The sequence below is a fragment of the Odontesthes bonariensis genome, chromosome 8 (assembly GCF_027942865.1).
Source record: "Odontesthes bonariensis isolate fOdoBon6 chromosome 8, fOdoBon6.hap1, whole genome shotgun sequence".
In the NCBI taxonomy this organism is placed as follows: Eukaryota; Metazoa; Chordata; class Actinopteri; order Atheriniformes; family Atherinopsidae; genus Odontesthes; species Odontesthes bonariensis.
Genome location: NC_134513.1, coordinates 11,645,809 through 11,667,365, shown reverse-complemented (window position 1 = coordinate 11,667,365; position 21,557 = coordinate 11,645,809). Strand labels below are relative to the sequence as shown.

The window sequence follows — 21,557 nt, the reverse complement described above, 5'->3', positions numbered from 1 at the left end:
CTGACATTGCCTTGTATTTCCTAATAAACAGCCTCTCAACCTCCCCCTGTTGAGTCTGAGCAATGATTGTTTATGCCCTGAATATTACACGTAGACTCCAATCAATAATGCTTTGCTTATGGTGACAATTTTTTTTTTAGCTGCTACAGCCAACACCATTGATTTGTCCAGTGTGCTTTGGGCACTGTGGTTTTTGTGGTGCACTGCAATCTGTGACTTTCTTTCTCCTGACCCACCAAAACACAACCTTCTCTGTGATCTGGGACACACTCAGCACTGAGCAGGAAAAACAAACCTGCCAGTGGCAATACTGTACATCAGCTTGCTGTGTATTTAATTGTGTAGCTGATGTTTTGGCTGACCCATAAAAATATGCATTACAGAAGGAGATTATTGTGCTATCCATATATTGGCAAATTGTGTTGTCAGTTTATGCCTCATTAGGAGGAGCAGGATGAAAGTCTGGTCTGCTGTGGCCAAATGAACAAAAACATGCATTAAGTGCATTTGTGAGTAACTAAAACACGGATGCTCTGTATTTTGTGCACCGAGTGTATTTGTACTTCCACGGTCCGCTCAGGCTCCACTCTGTTAAGTAGGCCACTGCTGACCAAGTGTGGGCATATAAGACTGTTAAAACAACACCTCCATCCATTCACATTAAAAGAAAATTAGAATGTTTTAGCTTCAAGTTGTATTCAAGCTGTTTCTACAACGATGCAGACTTAAGGTGTAACAAAGATTGTTGTTTTGAGTACTTCATAGTGTGCTTTTTTATTTCTGTTCTATTGGATTAAATATTGTTGTGATGCTGAACCGATCAGTGACACCGCTGAAACTCCTGATGGGTTAAGTGACAATATGTAGCATGAAGACACTACTTAATCTGAAATTTAGGAAAAAAAAAAATAAAAAAAATAATTCTAAACCAAAACTTTAGAACATGGTGTTGATGTGATGGCATTTTCACACTACTCAAAGCACAATTTGAAACCATCATCCTATTTCCTCATCCCAGTGGTGAAGCCAAAGCAGGTGCTTTTCATAGCTGCAAAAGTCAAAGATGCCCACGCTTTCATTACTGATCGTGATGCAGCTCTAAGCACAACAAGCTTACGCTTTGGATCTATAAATAACAGCACAATTGTCCATTTCTTATGCTTTTTTTCCTCAGAAGCATTCCAATAGTCACTGGCCTATCCTGGTGTTTTTTTAAGTCACGCATTATTCCTATTACTGCACCAGAGAGGGGGCGTTCTCCCACCCATTTACATCCGCCTCATGTTGGAATGATCCTAAAACATTCTTTTTCCATTTTGCACCTGTTTGCACGTGTTTGCCCTTGGTTGTCTGACACTGAGAGATATGACGAGCAGAGAATTTACTTGAAATTTAAGATGTGGACATGCCTTTTCATTGGTATTTTCTTTTCTAGATGAGAGTTCACTACATTAAACATATCTGTGCAATGCATACTGCCTTCCTTGATTTAAGTGTCTACCTAGGATGCTCGATTCCCACACTTTCTTGCTCACTTATTTCACCTTGCATCCAAGGATTCGGTAGTACAACCAACAAGACCTTTGCTAAAAGTATAGACTGTTTTATTGAAAGAGAAAACACAATGAAACACACCAGGTTTTAGTCACAGTTAAGGGTGAGCTCTATCAGTGGCGCCTAGGAACATCGGCCCACGCGTCACACTCATGCATCCATCACATGCACACACACATCAGCGTGGAGGCAGGAGCGCATCATCAGGAGTCAGGAGTGAAAGCAGTGGGCAAGCCTCACAAAGCTGTTAACATGACAAAAGATGCGAGCCTCTACACTGTCAAGATCCATTTAGTACCCACATTGTTGAAAACTGCGAACAGCCAGCATTCCCTCATTCATTTTTTTGCCGAGTGCTTTCGGAAGGTTTATAGACTCTTTTAAATCATTCATTTATACACAATTTTCAACAGATGCAAAGCAATAACAGCTTTTTATGGCATCTATTCTATGAATAACAAATGCCATCACTTGTTCTTCCTCTCCTCTCTTCCATGGTGCTATGGGAAGAATTTGTCCCAAGAACTTGAACAAAACGTTCAACTCAGATAAACCGTTGACAGAATATTGTTTTGGGAGAATGACGTAGACCTTTTTCCATTCATGTGTTTTCTCTCAACTAGGGTGGCTCAGGCAGCTTAATCCACTGTTTTCTTTGTTTCTATTGCTTTCTTGTAGAAACTTTTTCATTTATGGAAACTTAATTAGTAGGGTTAACATAGATTAAAGTTGCAAAATATAACATTTTTGACCTGCAATTTCCCAGAGAAGACAAGGAATCAAACTGTTACGTGGTGTTTTTCCTCGTACTTTGCATGTATGGAGGTGCTGTGAGACAAGAACCCTTGTCCAAAGCATTCACAGTAACAATTTTCCAGCCCCTTGGTTCTTGTCTGCGGAATCCTCTGTTTTGGACAGTTTGTTTTATTACATTGAAAGGATTGTTGCAGAGACAATGTAGGCTGAGCTCTTGATTAGTTGACAGGATTTTTGTCAGGATCTGTTTTCTCCTCGTAAACCGTTACAGACATGATTACCATTCTCATCTTTTGTAAAACAAGCATTAGGCTCTTTCTTTGATGAGGCCCGTGTGGGCCTCATACTGCAGTTTCCAGGTGAGCCTGACCACAAGATGTCAGACACAACAAGCAAGAAGGATTTCTCCACTCTCATTTGGTAAATTAACACATAATCTGCTTGAGAACAGCATAATTTAACCATTCTGATGTCTAAAACTCTTTGAAATAAACACTTTTTGGCAATTTGATTTGATTCTCTCTGTCTGCCTATTATTTCAACACATTTCCCCTGTGAGTTTACCATCTTTCTGTCCACTTAACAAGAGAGCCACAAATCCAAGCTAATAGATTCTGGAAAGCTAGATTCACATCCATTCAATGAATGGATGTGATGACCACAGTAACAGTGTTTCCTGGTTTCTGTTTCTTCACCGTCTAAAATCACAAATGCACACACTGCTGCACATCGTGTTTGCTTTCCCCTTAACCCGTTTGTGTTTGACATGCATACTCAGTCACGCCCTACCCCTAACCTCCCCTGTGGGAGAAAGAATAAGAGAGCTTAGCAAGCAACAAAAGCACAAGAGGTGATAAACTAACTCCAGCAGAATGAAACTTGGCACAAATGCACCGCCTGGGCATAGAAATGATTTGGCTTTAGGAAGGGGAACCTACAGTCTGTTACTTTGTGTCACTTTTGGGGAATTGAAAAGCAGGCATTCTCTAAATTTCTGAGCCATAGAACAAGAACTTTTTGTTTCATGCTCTGGCTAAATGAGTTTTACATGGGGAATATTTATCCTGATGGATGACTTCCTCTGCTAAGTAATGTTGTTTTGTTAGACTGATTGACGCCAGTGCAGGTGACCACTACATGCTTCGAGCCATGATTGACTCCTAATAGTTTGCATATTGAATTACTGATCTGTGCAAAGAGGAAAAAACTAACCCAGGAATCTGTTATGGTCAAAGACATCTTGTTGTAATAAAGAAAATGCAGGTTTCACTTCAACAATTGATCATATTTTGTCTCCTTTTTTTCTAGTTGCCTTTCCTTATCATTAACAAAAATACTTCTCATAAAAGTGTCAATAGGTTACATTTTTTTTGGTTGATTATATTATACCTGCAACAATATAAAGCAAGCAACTGCATTAGTCTAGACAATCCAATCAATCCAATCACCATAGTCATTTAATTAACAACTTTATATAATAGACAGGTCGAGTAAAATGGTAATTCTTAATAGGCTGTGCAGAGTTTCCAACGAGATATATCAAAATCAGTACAAACAGCAGCTCTCACACATTTCTTGATAGATTTCTGCACAAGCTTGCATCTGGGGACAAGCCTAAAATTGAGGCTTTTTTCACGGTTAAATGTTTTTTTATTTTCTTTAACTCTTTATCTTTGTTTACTCTTGCACACCTCATTGGGAAATACTTGAGGGGATGTGTGGTTACATTGTAACCAGGGCTGTGCTTAAATGGCACGTTTGAAGAAAGGACCTCCATCACCCTACCCGGTGCTACCTTCACAGGCCGTAAGAAATATACCGACCGAACACAATACATGAGCACTATTGAAGTTTTTTTTTTTTGTTCACTTCATAGTTTTCATTTAAAAACAGCGACAATTGGTTCACCAGCCCCTCCAGCACACATTATACGTTTATAGTTTATTTATTTACCAGTAATAATCAACAAAACTATATATTAGCTTCCACATATATCTTCGATGTAGTTATGTGGTTTTGAGTGTAAATCAAAATGTTTCTAATGCCCACTTTTAACTGGATTCCAGAAATAAAAGTCAGTGTAGCCTACAGTGCAGTCTAATTTTTTTATTTATCTTTTTTATTTTCTATCTTGAGCATACAATAAAAGCAGTTCAGTTTCCGCAAAGCTGTTCTTGTAATCGGTCTCTGTTATGCACAGAGTAATGCCTTGTTTCATTTGAAGCATTTCATTTTCATTTTAAGGCTTGCCCCCCCCCACTTTTTAACAAGACATTCGAAAAAACGGGCTGCCCTTAAAGGCACCATCTCCGCAAGCTGTTGGGATACCCTGTAAGCAACAAGCTGGACTGGACAAAACGCCCACTACTGCACCGTCGCTGGCGGCATTTTAAAGCGAATGGCAGCATAACAAGGCACTTTCTTCGCAATTCATGTTACTTTGGTGAGTAATTTTTCGATTATACACATTCGACATAGCAATATAACTGTTAAGGTTCAACTTTGCCCTGGGCATCAACGACGCAGGTGTTTTTTTGTGTGTGTGTGTGTTTTTTTTGCCCAGGATGCTACATGTCCCCTGCCGAGGAAGTTCGGAATAAAAGTTTGTATGAAACTGTAAAATACGTATTCTCTTTATTTATCTGTGGTTTATGACGGGGAAGGACGCGCACAGTGGCCAAAGTCCAAAATGTCTGAGGCAGGGCATATCATTCTTAGAGGACATCATGTCTGTAGCTGGCTTTTCAAATCAACGCATCTGGACAGACGTTTTTTTGTACGGCGCAGGGAGGCCTCGTTAACAAAAAGTTAATCGCGAGGTAAGATGCTGTGGAGTCATTACGTTAAAAAAAATCCCTGTTAAAAAGGGCAACACTTAAACTGGTGACTGTAAACTAGCTCGGGAATTCGGTTAATTATTTTTCATTGCTGTCAAAGTGACAGACAAGGGTGTAGCTGTGACTTTTGGTGGTCACAGGTGGTTTACCCAGATGAGGGACACAGCCGGTGATAAACCATGTTAGTCATCCCTGGTGGAAGGCCTGCCCTCTGACGCGGGAGCGCGCACACATTCACGATAGGCGGATCCACACGACTACCCTTCGTTTATCCCCCAAGATGAAAAACAGTAACACGTACATCTTTAAATTGATTTCATGAGTGTTGTTGTTTTATCAGTGAATTCTGGCAAAGTTGCTTTTAATCTACGGGACTCATAGTTAATTACATGATTGTTTTTGTGACACTGAAATGAAATTTGGCATACAATAAACAATCTCAGGTATTTATCTAAAAGCCCAAAGTGTCACAAAGGAAAATTCCTGTAATTCACATTTCTGTTGCAAATGATAGCCTCTTAAATGCTGCTGATTATACCGACTTCCACCTTCTTTAAGGTAAAATAAGAATCATAATGATACTAATGATGACAGTAATGCGTAGCTTTAATGTACGACTTTGAAGCTACCAGAGTGGACATGCAGTCCTCCATAAACTGTATTCTCTCACATATATGCACAGTTTTTTTTACATAAGATACTTTATTTTGAAAGTACTTCAGATCATGTCTAATTATTCTCGTCTAGATTTGTCCAACCATTTGTAGATATCTGGAATGAAACTCCTTTTTAACCTGCTGTCTATATGTGACGGTTGGTACGATCCCTCAAAACCTACACAAAAAATGAATGGTAGGAGGCAATTTTTTGGATAAACTTATCCTTTTTGATAAGCTAACTAGCTTGTTTCTTACCTTAGCTGACTGAAGCTTGATTGATATCAATATCTTGCAAAAAAGTCTATTTTTCCATTTTTAGTTTTGCCACTTGCAGTCTTTTCTCTGGTTGTGTGAACTGAAGGACAGCATAGATCAGTTTGCAGTAAGTGCTTCCCACTCCGTGGCCTTTTATTTACAGGACCGAAATGGCCCCCTTAATTAATGATTCAAGGGTTTATGGTCTGTTCAGGGCCATGAATAATGTAAAGATGTGATTTGTGATACATCAGAGGAGAGGATATTGCAAACATGGGTGCTATATGACGCATTACACTCCATTTGAGACCTTTACGGCTGTAAAACAAACAAAAAAACATGGAACTACTAAAATATTTGTAAAATGGATAGAGACTTAGAGGTTGCTTTTGTTGAGACACACGACAGACAGCTGGATTGTAAACAAAGTCACAATCATTGCCCTCACTTTCTTGGGCACACAGTTTTGAATTTGATGCGAATGGATGTTATTTCCACACCATTTTGGACTTCTTGAGTTACCAGGTAGTGTCTTTAGATCTGCAGCCATTATTTATTTATTATCTCGATTGGAGAAGCAAAACTTGACTGCTATCAGAGGAAGAGTGGTGTCATTACTGATTTTGTATTCATGATTTTATGAGCAAAACAAAGTTTTTCAGCACTGCCTTCAACTCTTTATCGGAATAAGTAGGCTTTGATCAAATGGTGTCCAAAGATGAACACTGCTGATATCACACTCTCGATCATGTCCTGACATATGGCATCGAAATAGAACATCTGTCGATAGTTCCTCAAAATCCTCTTTTATCCAATGATCTCCTCACAGCATTCAATATTATAACTGAAAGCTTTGAAGATTCTGCTAATAAAATTATTTCCAGCAGATGTCTAACTGATAATTTAGTGGCTTCCTACTTAACCGTCTTTGAATACTGTAGAGCACTCCCTCCCCAATGACAATAAAGCAGCCTCTTCATTGACACTGTTGCCCCACTTAAGAAGAAAGTTCTGTTCTGGAGTAGGTCTGCTCAGTGGTACACCTCACAACTGCACGCTCTTAAACAAACTTTAAGAAAACTCAAATAAACTAAACTAATAAAGATTTCTTTTTTAGACTGACTCGGAGCTATTTTGCCGCTGATTATTGTACCCCCCCCCAGTGCTTTTATACTCATAATATTGAATCTATATGGGAAAATGTTTCTCTGTTCCCATTGCCCATTGTTTGTCACAGATACCCCAGAAAGTGAAAGAAGTCATTTATACACAGTTTTATCCAATTATGAACCTATTCAGTAGTATTGTTATTTCTGAAACTCCTTTAAAAAGTAGTCTTTGAACTTAGTCCCCATTTGCAGAACAACAGCTTATTTGATGAGTTTCAGTTTGGTTTTAGAGTTCACTGTAGCACTGAAACTGCACTAATTAACGTTTTGATTGACCTCCTTATAGTCTCTTTTGCACTTTTTTTTTTTTACACTTTACAGTAGTTGAGCTGAAAGTTGAGTTGGGCAAAACGCAGTTTTGAAATTACTTACGAATGCTCAGATGGCTTTGTTTGACATTTAATGAATCTTGTTTTTTTTTTTAAATCTCATGCTGACACAGCCGTGGATTTAATCGCTGATAATGGAAAAATTTAGATCAGTCATTCAGTCAGGAAAGCCTCAGACTTATCTTCCATACTGCTTTTTAAAAAAACTTTTTTTAAAGTATCTTTTTTCAATTGTTTAAGCTTTTTGAATTAAAGAAAACAAATTTGCACTTTCAGAACTAACCTGGAGGAAAGAAGATGTCGGCGGCTTATAAAGAGGATCAGGAAGACTGGCAGACTGTGTGCCTCAAGTACCTTCTTTTTGTGTTTAACTTTCTCTTTTGGGTAAGTGGCTGTAAGTTACAACGCAACTTTTTTAAGCCATGTCTAATCATAAGCTCACGTTCATTAGTAAGCTGCAAAGTTAACATCTCATGAAATGTCAATGACCATGTCATTTGTAAAGTAGTCTGTGAAAAGCAGAATTTTTGCTTTGCACACACAGTTTGAATAGTGCTTTAAAACTGCAGGTCGACAGACAAAAGAAGTAAAGTTTACAGAACAGGACTGTGGAAAGTTCAACGTTTTAGAGGGTAGAGCTATGAACCTGGCCCACAGTGAGTTACTGTCCATCATTAAACAATGATGTACGATGTACCAAAGCTGCACTCTGTCTAAAGTGTAGAATGCTTACTTTCTCAAAGTCTGAGACAAAGTTGAAGAGAATGATTTGGATGGAGAGACAGATAGTTATAGGAGAGGTTTAGGAAGGAGATCAAGGTTTATATTTAGGCTTCAGCTTATGCTCTGTCAGCACTTTATAAGTCCTCACTAAAGGACTTGTATCCCTCCGTTCTGGGGGCCCCAGGCTTTCCTCCATGTCGTCCTCGCCCCATTGTAGCATTGAAACTTTGTTCTTTTGGGAGCAGTGCTGTTATCAGGATTTTGTGCCCTTAGAATATGTATAACAAGGAAACCTGCTATCACTTAATGAATCAAACTAATTACCACTGAGTTTTCTAATTACTAATGTGGTGCATCCGATCTGATGGAGACACAGTGGACTGAATCATATGTATACTCTAAATTTTAATATGACTTCATATTAAAATAACAACATAAGTGTTCTGAGTATGGTAACAATAACAACAGTTATTACTGTCATGAGAATTATAGTTATCTTTAAGTTGTTCTTATCATTTTTCTACTTATTGCCTTTGGCAGAATACTATTGTAGATGCATTGATTTATAACAGCATTCAACAAGGGTCCTCAGCCACATCTGAACTGGGACGCTCTAAGCACACGTTTAAAGTCAGTTTTTAGCATTTTTTTTAAAGATGTCTGACGTTATTCAGTGGACCTTGCTTAAACATAGAATTAAAATTTTAGCTGTATTATTGATTTAGATATGAAACAAATCCAAGTGGTGCCCCTTTAGTTTGGCCTGTGTTGCTCTGAGTCAGGAAAATCTTGCTCAAGACGGAAAAGGATGGGAGGATGAAGGGGAAAGACTCTCTAAGGCATTTCCTATTTGTCAGCCTGTGAAACTCATGAGATGAGAGGAACAGATCTGGACCCTGGGTCAGTTGCTCTGAATTGTTTGTGAGGAAGTAGTCATTATGCCCTGACTTGATCTCTGAAGTCGCACTGCTCCTGTGTCTGTTTTTGCGTCACATCCTTGTTTCTCCTCCTGTTTTCTCTCTACCCTCTTTTATTCCCCTTTTGTTCCGTCCTTTGTTGTTGTTCCTTTTTTCTTTTTTTTTTTTTTATATCTGTGACTCAGCTAATGGCATTGAACTAATTTCCTTCCCTGGAAAGTAGCGTTTTTTTCTTATACTTTTTTAAAGAATATGCCTTGAGTCATAACACTCTCAGGGCATTGGTCTTTCTTTTCTTTATATGAGTCCGTCAGTTTAATGTTCATGCTCTTTCGCTGCTCTCATCATTTCTCTTTGAAAGTCTTTCTGACCCCACCGCCTCCTCTCTTTCTCTCCCTCTGCCATTCCAGGTGGGTGGAGCTGCCGTCTTGGGTGTAGGAGTGTGGACTCTGGTGGAGAAGAGTGACTACTTGAGTCTGCTGGCCTCCAGCACTTTCGCTGTCTCTGCATATATCCTCATCCTGGCTGGCAGCCTGGTGGTGGTTACTGGCTTTTTGGGCTGCTGTGCTGTCATCCGGGAGCAGAGAAGCTGTCTGTCCACGGTGAGGCATGAAGGACATGAGACAGTCCTTGCCTTTGTATGTAATTGTAAAGGTGTGTTTTTTTGGTGGAAAGACAAGAAATGTATGTACTCGATACACAACAACTGTGAGTAATACTTAATCAATATACAAAACACTGATAGGCCTGATAGCAGTTATTGGTCCTTCACTGCCATGTTTGTACTGTAAAACTCGAGCCCCACCCACTTGTACATCAAGCTTTGCTTTCTCTGCTTTGCTACATAACAATGGCATATCGTGGATCTCATCTGTGTCATCCCTGTTGTAAGCTCTGTCACGAGATGCTGACAAAATGACTCTGACGGGGCCCTTGCTGTCCTCATTATTTTGCAGAGACAGGGCCCAGTGGGAGAGAAAGAGAAAAAGAGGTGAACCTTCACTGCCGCAGGACTATTTATAGGTCTGCCTATCAACTGTTGATAGATGGAGCAATAGGAGAGAGCAAGGGGCTTGCAGGAGTTAAGCGGTGGATGTGCAGAGTATTTCAGATCTGTAGTGTAGTTTGTTTCAACACTTAGCTGCATTGATGTACTATTTATAGATTATTATGGCAAACTCAATGCGTGATGCTTGTATGCACAGTAAGCGTATGTGTGGAAAAAAGGGTGAAGTGAGCATTTTGTGTGGGCAGCATGCTCACAGAGACGGAAGGTTTTTTTTTATTTATTTTTTTTTTAAATCATGTTACCAGGAGACACAGAATGAGATGTGAGTCTTAATGACACATTTACTTTAATTCCTGCATTCCAAAAGAGAAACATAGATGTTGTGCTGCCGAGTGCAAAAGAACCATCCTCTGCGTCTTATTTCTCCAAGTGAAGGAACGGAATATGAGCAGTTTCCAAAATCCAGGTGAAATCAATTTTGATCCAGCCATCACTGGGGAGCCAATATAAACAAACTGAGTGGTATAAGTTGCCCTTTTACTCTCTTTGATTGGTTCATGTTGTCAAGTAAGGCCGGGCGATAAAATGATCTCAAAATAGAGGATTGAACACGTGTGGGGGAGATTTGAGTAGACCCGATAGGAACCACAAATACAGGGGTGAGACCAAGACTGAGAGTCAACTTTCATTGTTGTCTCAGCACTTGAACAAATCGTTCTACAACCTTTAAGGGATTATCTGTGTTCTCGTGTTCTTCACTGTGAAAAGTGATTTTCTGTATAACAGTCCTGAAACGAGTCCTATTGGTACTGTGGTCGCACCGTGTGACACCGTGTGACACCGTGTGTGGGTGTAACTAGCTGTTTGTTTGTATTACATTGCGTGGTGGGTATTTGTTCATTTTTCTTTTAATGCTTTAAGGAACCATTTCATGAATAATGAAAAGTTATGATTCTAGAAAAACTTGCGTCTTTATTTTGCTCATTAGTATGTCAGAGTGGGCAGTTTGTTTGCTGCCCAGTTTATTTGTACAACAGTTCAGTTTTTGCTAAGATAGTATTTTTCATTGCAGAATTGAGCACTTTTGAAAATATTCCAGAAAGAAATCGGATTCCTCTGCCTGTCAGATTGCATTCTGGTTGTTTCATTTTTGCACAGCATTGCCATCTGTGTTACCAGTGATGGATGCGGCAGACTGACAGTTGTTGGAAGTTTTTGTTGAGCTGTCACAATTTGAAGCAGCTTGAGTTCACACTGAGTTACTTCAATTGACAACTGTACATGATTTGAAGCTGAAATGACTCAATAAATTCAAGTCTTAAGCCAACTGTATTTAACTGCTTTCTTTCTGCCTCTTGCTGTCATATTTGTCATTTACAGTATTTCTTCTGCCTGCTGTTGATCTTCTTGATCGAATTGGTGGCAGGAGTACTGGCTTATGTGTACTACCAGAGGGTAAGTGATCAATGCTCATGATTGACTTCAAGCTGAGTGATGCTTTGCAACAGAAGCACAAGCTAGTGGAGGAAATTCTGTAATTGAATTAAAGGTTCAGTTTGTAGGATGTAGTGACATCTAGAAGCACAAATCACAAGCAGCTAAATACCCACCCACCAACCATCAGACTGAGGTGGCCTTGAAAAATGTTTGGTTTGTTCCCTCTGGGCTACTTTAGTGAAGGGACAAGTAGGTCGACTTGTGATGTTATCAACAGAAATTGCTTGTTCTAATGTAAAGAAAACTCACCAAGTTGTCCTTTCAGGCAATTCTACACTAATCAAAACATAGCAATGAATATTGGACTTCCAGTGTATGATGAGTGATGATACAAATATTGTAGCCAGAGCCCTCAACATCAGTTTGCTGCTCTCCTTCTCTCCTGTATTTTCATACAACTAAATACAAATTTAAAAAAAGCTTTTATTTCCATGTTTTTGTTTCTGTTATCAGACAGCAAAGTGAGTCAGAAATAGTGACTGAAATGCTGCCTTGTAATTTCTGCTGTATTTACACTGGGAAAGCTCAGTGGACCACCACAGCTTGTGTTGCCTTCTCAGCTGATTAAGGGGCTAACTTTGAATGCCCTGTCACAAACTGTAGCAGCTAGTCATGTGACATTGGATTTTTTATGAGCTATGATGGAGGTTTAAGTATGAGATGACTGAGACAGAACAGCAGAAATAAAAAGGCTTGGAAGACTTGACCAATCAGAAATGTGCAGTGTTGCGAGCCCCACCCTAATGGCTTTGTTCAATCTCAAAGGTTACCTCCTCATTACAAGGGTCATTTTTTGGGGGTTAAACATAATCCATATAACTCTTTTTAGCCAAGATTCCTGAAGTCTGAATGGGGAATGTAGGGGGTTAAGCAGAGAATAGGTAGGTTATCTTCCAGATAGCACTGTAAGGAACCTTATGTTATCTGCAGACAAGCTCTGAGAGTTAACATTATGCCAGATTTTAGATAATATAATCAGTTAACAGGTGGATGCTTTCAAATTTATACAAACATCAAAGGCTATATGTAGCAAAGTTTTATGTTTGTAATGTATTGATGTTCCTCCTCTTCAGTTCCAGCACTCATGTATGTGACCTCTTTTATTATGACCTAAACCTTTATATTGTTTCCATATTTATTTTTTTCCTATTCGACACTTTCCATGTTTCATGTAAATTAAGCAGCCTGTGGTATGATAAAAAAATACGGATGCTCGATTGACATTGCATAATGCCTCTAATAGATTTTGTGCTCTACTCAAAGATGCCCCCTTTTCAACTCTTTCACTGTTCTCATTGTTTACTTCTGTCTTTGTTCTTCATTTCCAGCTGAGTGAAGAGCTGAAGCTGCATCTCAACCAGACTATGACAGAGAATTACGCTCAGCTGGGGAAGGAGGCCATCACATCAGCTGTTGACAGACTACAACAGGATGTATGGAACATATGTAGAAAATACTAATATCTTTCATTTATGTCGGAATGTATGATTTCCTCACCTGGAAGAGTGGTCTAGAACACCAACTGAAAATGTATTTTGCCATTTTTCCGTCTGCAGCAATACTTAAAGAAGTACTTTAAGATCATGCCGAGATGTGATAGAGGGCATTTGCTACAGCTCGGTGTATTCCATTAGGGTTTACTCAAAGAATTGTTCTGAAACTGACAAGTGATGTTGTCAGAGCAAAGTACTCCTTGTAATGGGGAGAGTTGAGGTAAAATGATGTTTCTTTTCATCTACAGGAACTGTTGGTTTTTCACCACATCTATTCCCATAACCAAGACTTTGCCTTTTTTTTTTTTTTTGCCTCTAGTTCAAATGCTGTGGCAGCAACAATTCCCAGGATTGGCTGCAGAGTGTGTACATTTCATCTACGCATGCAGAACTCAGGGTGGTGCCTGACAGCTGCTGCAAGACCATCACCCCTCACTGTGGCAAGAGAGACCACCCCTCAAACATCTACAAGGTTGAGGTCGGTTGACTACATGCTTACAGTAAACAGATAAATGGCAACAATCAGATTGAGCTGATCTGTTAGGCATTTCTCACCTTTAATAGGTTTAAATCCTGACGGAGGGGAAAGAGAGTGAACGGTTATCACTTTAAAAATTTTTGAAAGTGTTGAAAATGATAATGGTTCCTTAATGCATTATCAAGCTCCTAAACAGACTATAAGTACATGTAACAGCTTGTTGCAAATCGTGTCCTGCAGAACAAGATCTAAAATTTTTGCGATGGTACATGACTGATACGACCTCCGAGAAAGATGGAGGCAACGGTCAAAGCACGACAATTATCAGGGTGATTACTTAGTACTGCTATATATTGTCATGCTTTGGTTTCTCCTCTTTTTGTTGCCCCGCCAGATGGAATTGATGTTTTATTGATTCCAGTTAGGGATGCACAACACATAGAAAGTTTTTTGTCATTGCAATATCAGCATGTGCATTATCCGTATAACAAAAGACGGCTTGGACTGCAGTAACTTGTAGACTATTTCCTGATTTGATTTTCATTTCATGAAAGGCTTCCAGGAAGTTATATATTTGTGCATGTTCAACGACTAAAGTAATTGTTTACACATGGAAAGTCTAATAGTCATTGCGATATTCAATATTGGTATTGCTTGTTTTCTAATATCTCGCATGCGTACATCCAATTTCCTGTCGCCAAATGAGAGAGGAGCCTTGCATTCTCAGAATAAACTTCAGCTTTTCCCGTCATATTTTTTTCCTGTGTTTGTGAGATTCCCACTCATTGATGCAAAGATGTCGTCAGGCAACTTTGTCAATGCTGCAGGATGACCAATTTGTTTGTTGAGGAAGTGTAACGTCGCGTCGGGTATAAGTTTTAAGAGTATTTTGGGGCCGAAGTGTTGGAAATGATATCGGCAGACTACTTCTGAGATTTTCCTATAACTTAATATTTATAGAGTGGAAACAACAAAGAGCACTTGAGTTAGAAATATTTCCCTCATAGAGCGAGCTCTCTGGTAATGAATAAAAAATGAGGTTGTGAATGCTTATCCATGCTGCACAGGGAACATTTTTCCACCCCTTTGTGTCAAAGCCTTCAGTTTTCCTCTCTTATCACTCACAACGCCTGGATCATGTGTCAAGGCAGAAACATGCATATATATACTATATATTTTTATATATATATATATATATATATATATATCCTGAGTATTAAAATGGTAATGGATGCTACAAATGATGATAACGCTGTTTCTGTAAATTATTCTAAACAGTGGTTGGGAAACAGGTAAAAGTCGTCTGAAAATAGATTCAGAATAAATACGTTTGCACTTAATGAATCTGTGTCTCCCGCAGTAGCTTTTCTTGTTTGCTGCAGTAGTTGGTTAATTTTTAGCTGTGCCAAAAATGCTGATGAGGTTTTGTGTTACATCTATAAAATGGATTGCTATTGTGAAATTTTTCAAACTTTTTCCTCTGCAGGGTGGTTGCATCACAAAGCTGGAGCAGTTTCTAGCTGACCATCTGCTGGTCATTGGTGCTGTGGGGATCGGAGTGGCCTGTCTGCAGGTAAGAAGGACATGAAATGTATTAATGGTGGCTGAAGCAGCGTAAAACGACTTTGCTTTATTCCGGCCCAAATATCATTTCAAGAAAATGAGAACCCGCTTTTACATTTGTGATGAACTGCTGACCTTGGTTGAACTTCCCTATTACTGAAAATGTACCATGGCAGGTGAACAAACTCTAAATGGGCACTTCTTTTCATATCCCAATGGTCTCTCTGTCATTATTATTTGATTTAGTTAATTCCTGTTATTTGATTTGTCCCAGTCTGAGATGGCCTCAAGCTTTTAAGCCCTACAGAGGCCAATGATGCATACATCCTATTTGGCTGTTCTGTGCAGGCTGACCGCCCTCTCTTTCTGTAGCTGTGGAGCTCCTTGTACATTATCATGAGAGAAACTTGAAACCAAACTAGTCTTTCCGGGAATATTTGTAACCCTGATGGGCATTCCAGTGCCCACCATTTTGCATGCTGCTCAGTTTTAATTAGGCACCGGGGAGCTGAGAAAAAAGACGCGCAGGCCCGATTTCTCTGCCATAATTATCGAAAACAGCAAAATGGCGAAAGATGATATGACCACTCATATAATCTCTGGGAAGCTTGCTGCTGTTGATAAGGGAATTAAAGAATTTAGCTTTTCATAAAGTATTACTGTAATGAGACAAAGCTCATCATCTCTAAATGATTTGAAGGACCACATAAATGATAGGCTGCATATACAGAAGAATCCTAAACAGAAGCATATAAAATGTTATGAGAGTGTTAAGTTTAAAGACATTTTGCCCTTTAAAACAAGCAAATACTTGCTTTTCATGTCTCATCAACTGTCAACATTTTCTTAAAGTGTAGCTGTCTGTGTGTTGAGATGAATGTTAGTCCAGTAATAGCTTTAATCAGAGACCTGGAGCTTTAACCATCTGATGTTCCACACTAATCTATCTTTGGTGCATTACACTGTATGTCCTTGTGTGTGTGTGCGTGTGTGTGTTTGGTCTCACTGTAGCTGGCTGGGGCACTCTTGACAGCCTGCTTTATCTATCAACTCTATAAAGAAGAGGAAGAGGACTTTGGTGCTTTGTAATTTGGCGTGTTGGTGGTTTTAATCAAATGGAGAGACGAGGTTGGAGGGCATTGTGGATATTTGCATGTTTGTCCTTGTGTGACTGCTGGCTACATACTAATTGTGAGATGTGCAGTCTGCATGTTTCCTTTTATGATCTGTGTGCAGTTTGAAGCATGCATCCGCTTGGCTTTGGCTGTACATCACAGGCTGGTGCTATGCATGTTACGAAAATGGGCATTTATGGAAGATAAGTATGTGACAACCTGAGAAGGGTCAAATACATCTTGTGAATAGCTTAATTAATCACAGCTGAAATGCTCGGCTAAGTGGTTCTGTGTGTGTCTTTACCCTGCCTGCGCAGTGAAAATTGTACTCACTCCAGGGTTTTACTCATTGTGGAGGTAGAGAAAGGATAAAATGAGCTTTTGCTTTTTGCTTAAAAGTTTATAGCAAAAAAAAGCTTTCCTCAGCTTTATCAACAGGTGAAATACGTCTACATGTACAAACAGAAACGCATCTTAAACTTGCTTAAACAGAGATGGTGATGAGTCCATACGCAATGCTGACTCACTCTCGCAGGGCTTTTAGCGACTCAAAGATAGAATCTGGGCACTTGCCTGTTGGTCCATCAAGCCTGGTAGGGCCAGGGATGTGGGTCCGTATCTGTTCATGCTGCTCCTGCTTTGGTGTAGTTTTTTCCAGGAATGGCTTATTTTCTGTAACCATATTTTCAGGAATATTTTCCTGCCACAGGTTTTCATGATTCTGCTGTACATGGATATTTGTGCTGAACCTAATGTCAATTTTTTTAGGATTTGTCGCAGTTTTAAGAAGACGTCCTAATGGGGGTTCTACTCATCTTCCCTTGTTATATCAGCACATGTTGGAGCACGCAGTTACAATATTGCACTATTAATTTCTTCTACGAAGAATATATAATACTAAATTAAATTATAACAAGTGGAACAAACTGCCAGTGGAGATTAAACTTTCACCAAATGTAGACATTTTTAAATCCAGGTTAAAGACATTTCTTTTCTCATGTGTCTATGCATGAAATATCTTTTAACTTATCTAGACTGTTGCCTGTTTTTAAATTCATTTAAATGATTTTATTTGTTTCTCTTTATATTATTTTATGTATTTTTAATGCTTCTTGCACTCCCTGCTGCAATGCTTTTATTTTATGTAAAGCACTTTGAACTGTTTGTACATGAAATGTGCTATATAAATAAATTTGATTTGATTTTGATTTGATCTGTGCATGAATGTGCTTTTCACTCCACTGCAGCTTTGATTTGTTTCCGCAAGTCTGAGCACAGATGCCGTTGCTGCAGTCATGGCTTCTTGACTCCTAGCATCCCCATAGTAACCAGCTATGTACTTCCCAGTGGGTCTCTTAACTCCATCACCTTTAACCCTTCTCTGCCTCACAGTCAACAGCACTCAAGCTTCCTACATTCTTCCATTGGGGGTTTTTGACCCAATATTTACTGCTTTCAGATCTGTGGGATGGTGTTCACCTGCTGCTTGTACAGAAGGATCAAGACGGACCCTTACTGAGCACACCAGGACCCTAACACACCAGTATCAACAGGCCGAGGGAACATGGCCTTCTGACACTCGACTTCAATTTCTGAATCTTGAATTCTTAGCTGATGATCTGTGTCAAATTCACATACATGTTTCAAGCTGCCAACATTGCAGTTAGAAACCAGTCAGGCCGTGGAGAATGGCACATAATAGTAATCTGTCTTGGGCTTCATGTCTGGTTACATCATTAGCTTAGATGCATGCTTTAAGTTGAGTAGGACTGAAGTAATGTTGCCTTCTGCACAACTAATGCAAAATAAACTAAACATGTTTTCAATTTGCAGATTTATTCAATGTGGCTGTGGCTAATTTAAGACTTAAATAAGCTGAATATAAGCACTGTGTATATTTCTGTTTATGTAAGAAAACACAAGGTTCCTTTTTTATGACTGGTGTTTAATAATCATGTAGTGCCTGAAATCTGTAACAAGAGCTGAGAGTACACTGTTGAACTGGAATGAAATCCCAATGTAAATGGTTATATTTATATTTATGCCTTTTATTCCGGACAATAAAACATTTCCTTTATACAGTCCAACATAAATCAAAATGAACTCGGTAACCTAGGAGTCAGTCATTTTCTTAAATGGCTGCCACATCTGTAGGTTTAGAGCTCCACCTAGTGGCCTTCACTACACATTTACTGCTGTGATATTAAGAAATACTAACTATAATACTATATTATGAAATACACATAGAATAGTAATTTGAGCATTCACACATTTAATCTTCTGTAAATATTAACATAATTTTAATCATTCTCTGAAATTTTGTTTTAGAAGTCGGTGAACATCCTATGAGCCAAAGAAAGAGAGCACAGTGTTTATGTTTAGTACTTAGCCTTTATTTTCATTCATTTTATTGCCTTGTTGCCACTTTAGTATCTATGCTGGTAATATAAGTATTAAAGCTTCTAAACAAGATGAATGCATACTATTTGGATTTACTCTACTCTAGAGAGGGAAACCTCCCATTACTTTTTGTTTACTATAGTTGTTAATGTCCTGATTGTCGCCCTAATTATATGTGCTAATTTATATAGCTAGTTGTTGATGACATATAACACTTATAATGATCTAAAGGCCCTAAATAAAGTTTAAATGTTAACCTAAAATCTTTGCATTTGGTTAAGATAGAGTGATGTTATGCAGTGATTGCAGTTTGGAAGCTCACTGGTTTGTTAGTGGGGGCAAGATGTTAAGATAAATCAGGACATTCAGAGACGTTTTAAATTTTTGCATCGCATGTTCATTGTAATTCATTGCACCTGAGGAATGTGTCAACTTGAGCTTTAACCACTAGGTGGCGACAAAGAGTTCCCATTTGCAGTGTTCTTAGCTTGTAAAGTAATCAGTTTAGCTGCAGATGACCTGACTTGGACAAATAGATTATTTAGAGTTGCTTTTCCAAATAGTGGAATATTCGCTCCTAACCCTAGAAAATGACTGATTGAACTTCTGTATTCGATAAAGACTGCATGTGTGTGTGTATCTATGTTTAGTCACTGATGGAATCAACGTTTTATACATGTCAGCATGGGTGCTGGGTTTTCTTTGGGGGTTTTCCTCTGAAAATAAGTAGAATAATGTCCTGCTTTTTGCTTATTTTTAAGCAGCAAATTGAAATGTTTTGCATAGGAAAGATATTGGAGTTTATTATATAATAAAGTATAGCCCTGAGGCAGTCTGGATTGCTTTCACATACACAGAGAGACATATATTGGTTCATCTTATCACATTATCACACTTATGACATTATCTTTGCAGAGTCAAACATACAGACTCTTGCTTATTATAAATGTTGATCTGAATAACACCTTACATTCAATATCTATGTAACTAATTCTAAACCAAAAAGCAGAAGCTGATTGTGAAAAACTGAGCACATCCCATGATTCACCAGCTTGTACAACCACCTTTAGCCACATTTCCTTGAAGGCTGATATGGTGTACGAGAAATGCATACATTTATGATTGTTTTGATAAATGTATACATTAGATATGTGTAAAACAAGCTTTTCTGAGTTGTAATGATAATAAAAATGAAAAAAAAACACATTTTGATGGCCCATTTCCTCCAGGCTACAAACTCAACAAGCAACAGATATGCTAAGCTGGCTTTACTAGGTCACCATGCTTATGTATTTGCTTCCACTGACCGTGATGTAGCCGTAAAATTAAGGCGAAATGTATGACTTTGTTTGTGTCAATGCATCTTTATTTTGATTCTGAAGTTCATTAACAATGAGGTAAAAACATGGTTAACACCTGTCAAATTCCATTCAGGCCTAAATGGTGTGGTTAGACCTGCCGCCTTACAGCAAGAAAGTCCCTGGTTCGAATCTCAAATTTACTCTGGTTTCCTCCTGCTCTCCCAAAACATACTTGGTCGGTTAATTGGTGATTCTAAATTGTTTGCCCCTTGGAGGCGCTGTGATGGACTGGTGACCTGCCGAGCATGTACACTGCCTCCCGCCCAGTGGCAGAGGGGATAGGCTCCAGCCACCCGTTACCCTGGAGTTTAGAAAGTGGCTGCAGAAAATGGATGGATAGAGGAAGTTATGTTCAGCTTACTTAGGCAGTAGATGGCCTTAGGTTTGACTTTGGGAAGAAACTTTGGGAAGTCTCCCAAGATATTATAAACTGGAGTGAGATGTCGGAACTTGATAAAGTGCTCGTTGTTCTATCATTTTTTACATAGTGAAATCTTGTATTTTTCCTACTTTAAACCTCTTTATTAATATTCTCTTTATAGTGCAGTGACACTGCAGTTCTTATTCACTAAATGTCTCCATATATTAAACGCTGGGCCATGCGCTAAGCTTATTTATGCGTTATTTTGTGCTATTTTGTTGCCTCATGACCTAGCTATTTGTCGTTGACACACAACCTTTCCATTCCTCTTTGTTTGCCTGCTCCAGAAAACTTATGAGACTGTGTTGGTTCAGAGCGATCCATCACCGTCACCCATTTAGTTTAGAAAAAAAAAAGAGTAAAAGGGAGGGAGTGGGGGTTTAAAAGAGACTGGATATTCTCCAACATTTTGGCTTCAGTAAGCCTATGAAGCCTGTCAGTCCCTTTGTCTTCATCAGCTAAAGGAGGATGGCTCTCAGTTCCTGCAGATGTCACACATATTATAATTCAGAGATACTGAGGAGACTGAAACACACAGACACACACATCTATGAGGCTCTATGCTTTAGCATTTGGTTTGCTCCCGTTGCCAAGAGAGACCCATGAGAGAGAATTGAGAGCAGCTTGAGATTCACCACTCCCCTTGTGTTTAGGCCTGTTTGCATCAGAGGCAGGCATACATACTGCTTAGCCCCTCCATTCTCCTGACATTGTAGCTGCAGGGATAAAATTTCATTGGAACAGGCAAAGGAGTTACCCAAGAGCACACGTTGCACTATCTTTTGTCTGCTGACCATGACTTTGTTAGCATGCGCACAGATAACTCGCATAAAAACCTCAAGCGTTAGCGACTCAGAGGAGAGTCTCAGCTCTTGCATGTCAGCCTGTTACGACACATTTGAGTTATGGGTTTTTCTTTGTTGTGTTTTCAAACATATTCTGCAGGCCTCAGGAGGTGCACCTGTGTTCAATATGTGCCGAAATACTTGAGGCTTCAGTTGTGGTGATTGAATGCCGCTGT

The 21,557-nt window shown here is 39.0% G+C and overlaps 1 protein-coding gene across 3 annotated transcripts; it reads left to right on the top strand.

The window, feature by feature from the left end:
• The first annotated feature begins 4,629 nt into the window (after positions 1-4,629).
• Positions 4,630-19,582, top strand: tspan11 (tetraspanin 11). 3 transcript variants are annotated; one of them, XM_075471713.1, is made up of 10 exons: positions 4,630-4,753; positions 4,874-5,129; positions 7,836-7,943; positions 9,610-9,801; positions 11,589-11,663; positions 13,034-13,138; positions 13,518-13,676; positions 15,163-15,249; positions 16,251-16,367; positions 17,814-19,582. In XM_075471713.1, exons 3-9 carry the CDS (start codon positions 7,857-7,859, stop codon positions 16,326-16,328), a joined length of 783 nt encoding a protein of 260 aa, XP_075327828.1. In that variant the 5' UTR covers positions 4,630-4,753; positions 4,874-5,129; positions 7,836-7,856; the 3' UTR covers positions 16,329-16,367; positions 17,814-19,582. The 3 variants fall into 3 exon arrangements, with proteins under 3 accessions (XP_075327828.1, XP_075327827.1, XP_075327829.1); XM_075471712.1 differs by lacking the exon at positions 4,874-5,129; XM_075471714.1 differs by lacking the exons at positions 4,874-5,129; positions 16,251-16,367.
• The last annotated feature ends 1,975 nt before the right edge of the window (positions 19,583-21,557 follow it).

Excerpts from the sequence above, each read along its gene's own strand:
- tspan11 (XM_075471712.1), top strand. The coding sequence starts at position 7,857 with ATGTCGGCGGCTTATAAAGAGGATCAGGAAGACTGGCAGACTGTGTGC. Across the intron at positions 7,944-9,609 it reads TGTTTAACTTTCTCTTTTGG|GTGGGTGGAGCTGCCGTCTT; the intron begins GTAAGTGGCTGT and ends CTGCCATTCCAG. Across the intron at positions 13,677-15,162 it reads CAAACATCTACAAGGTTGAG|GGTGGTTGCATCACAAAGCT; the intron begins GTCGGTTGACTA and ends TTTCCTCTGCAG.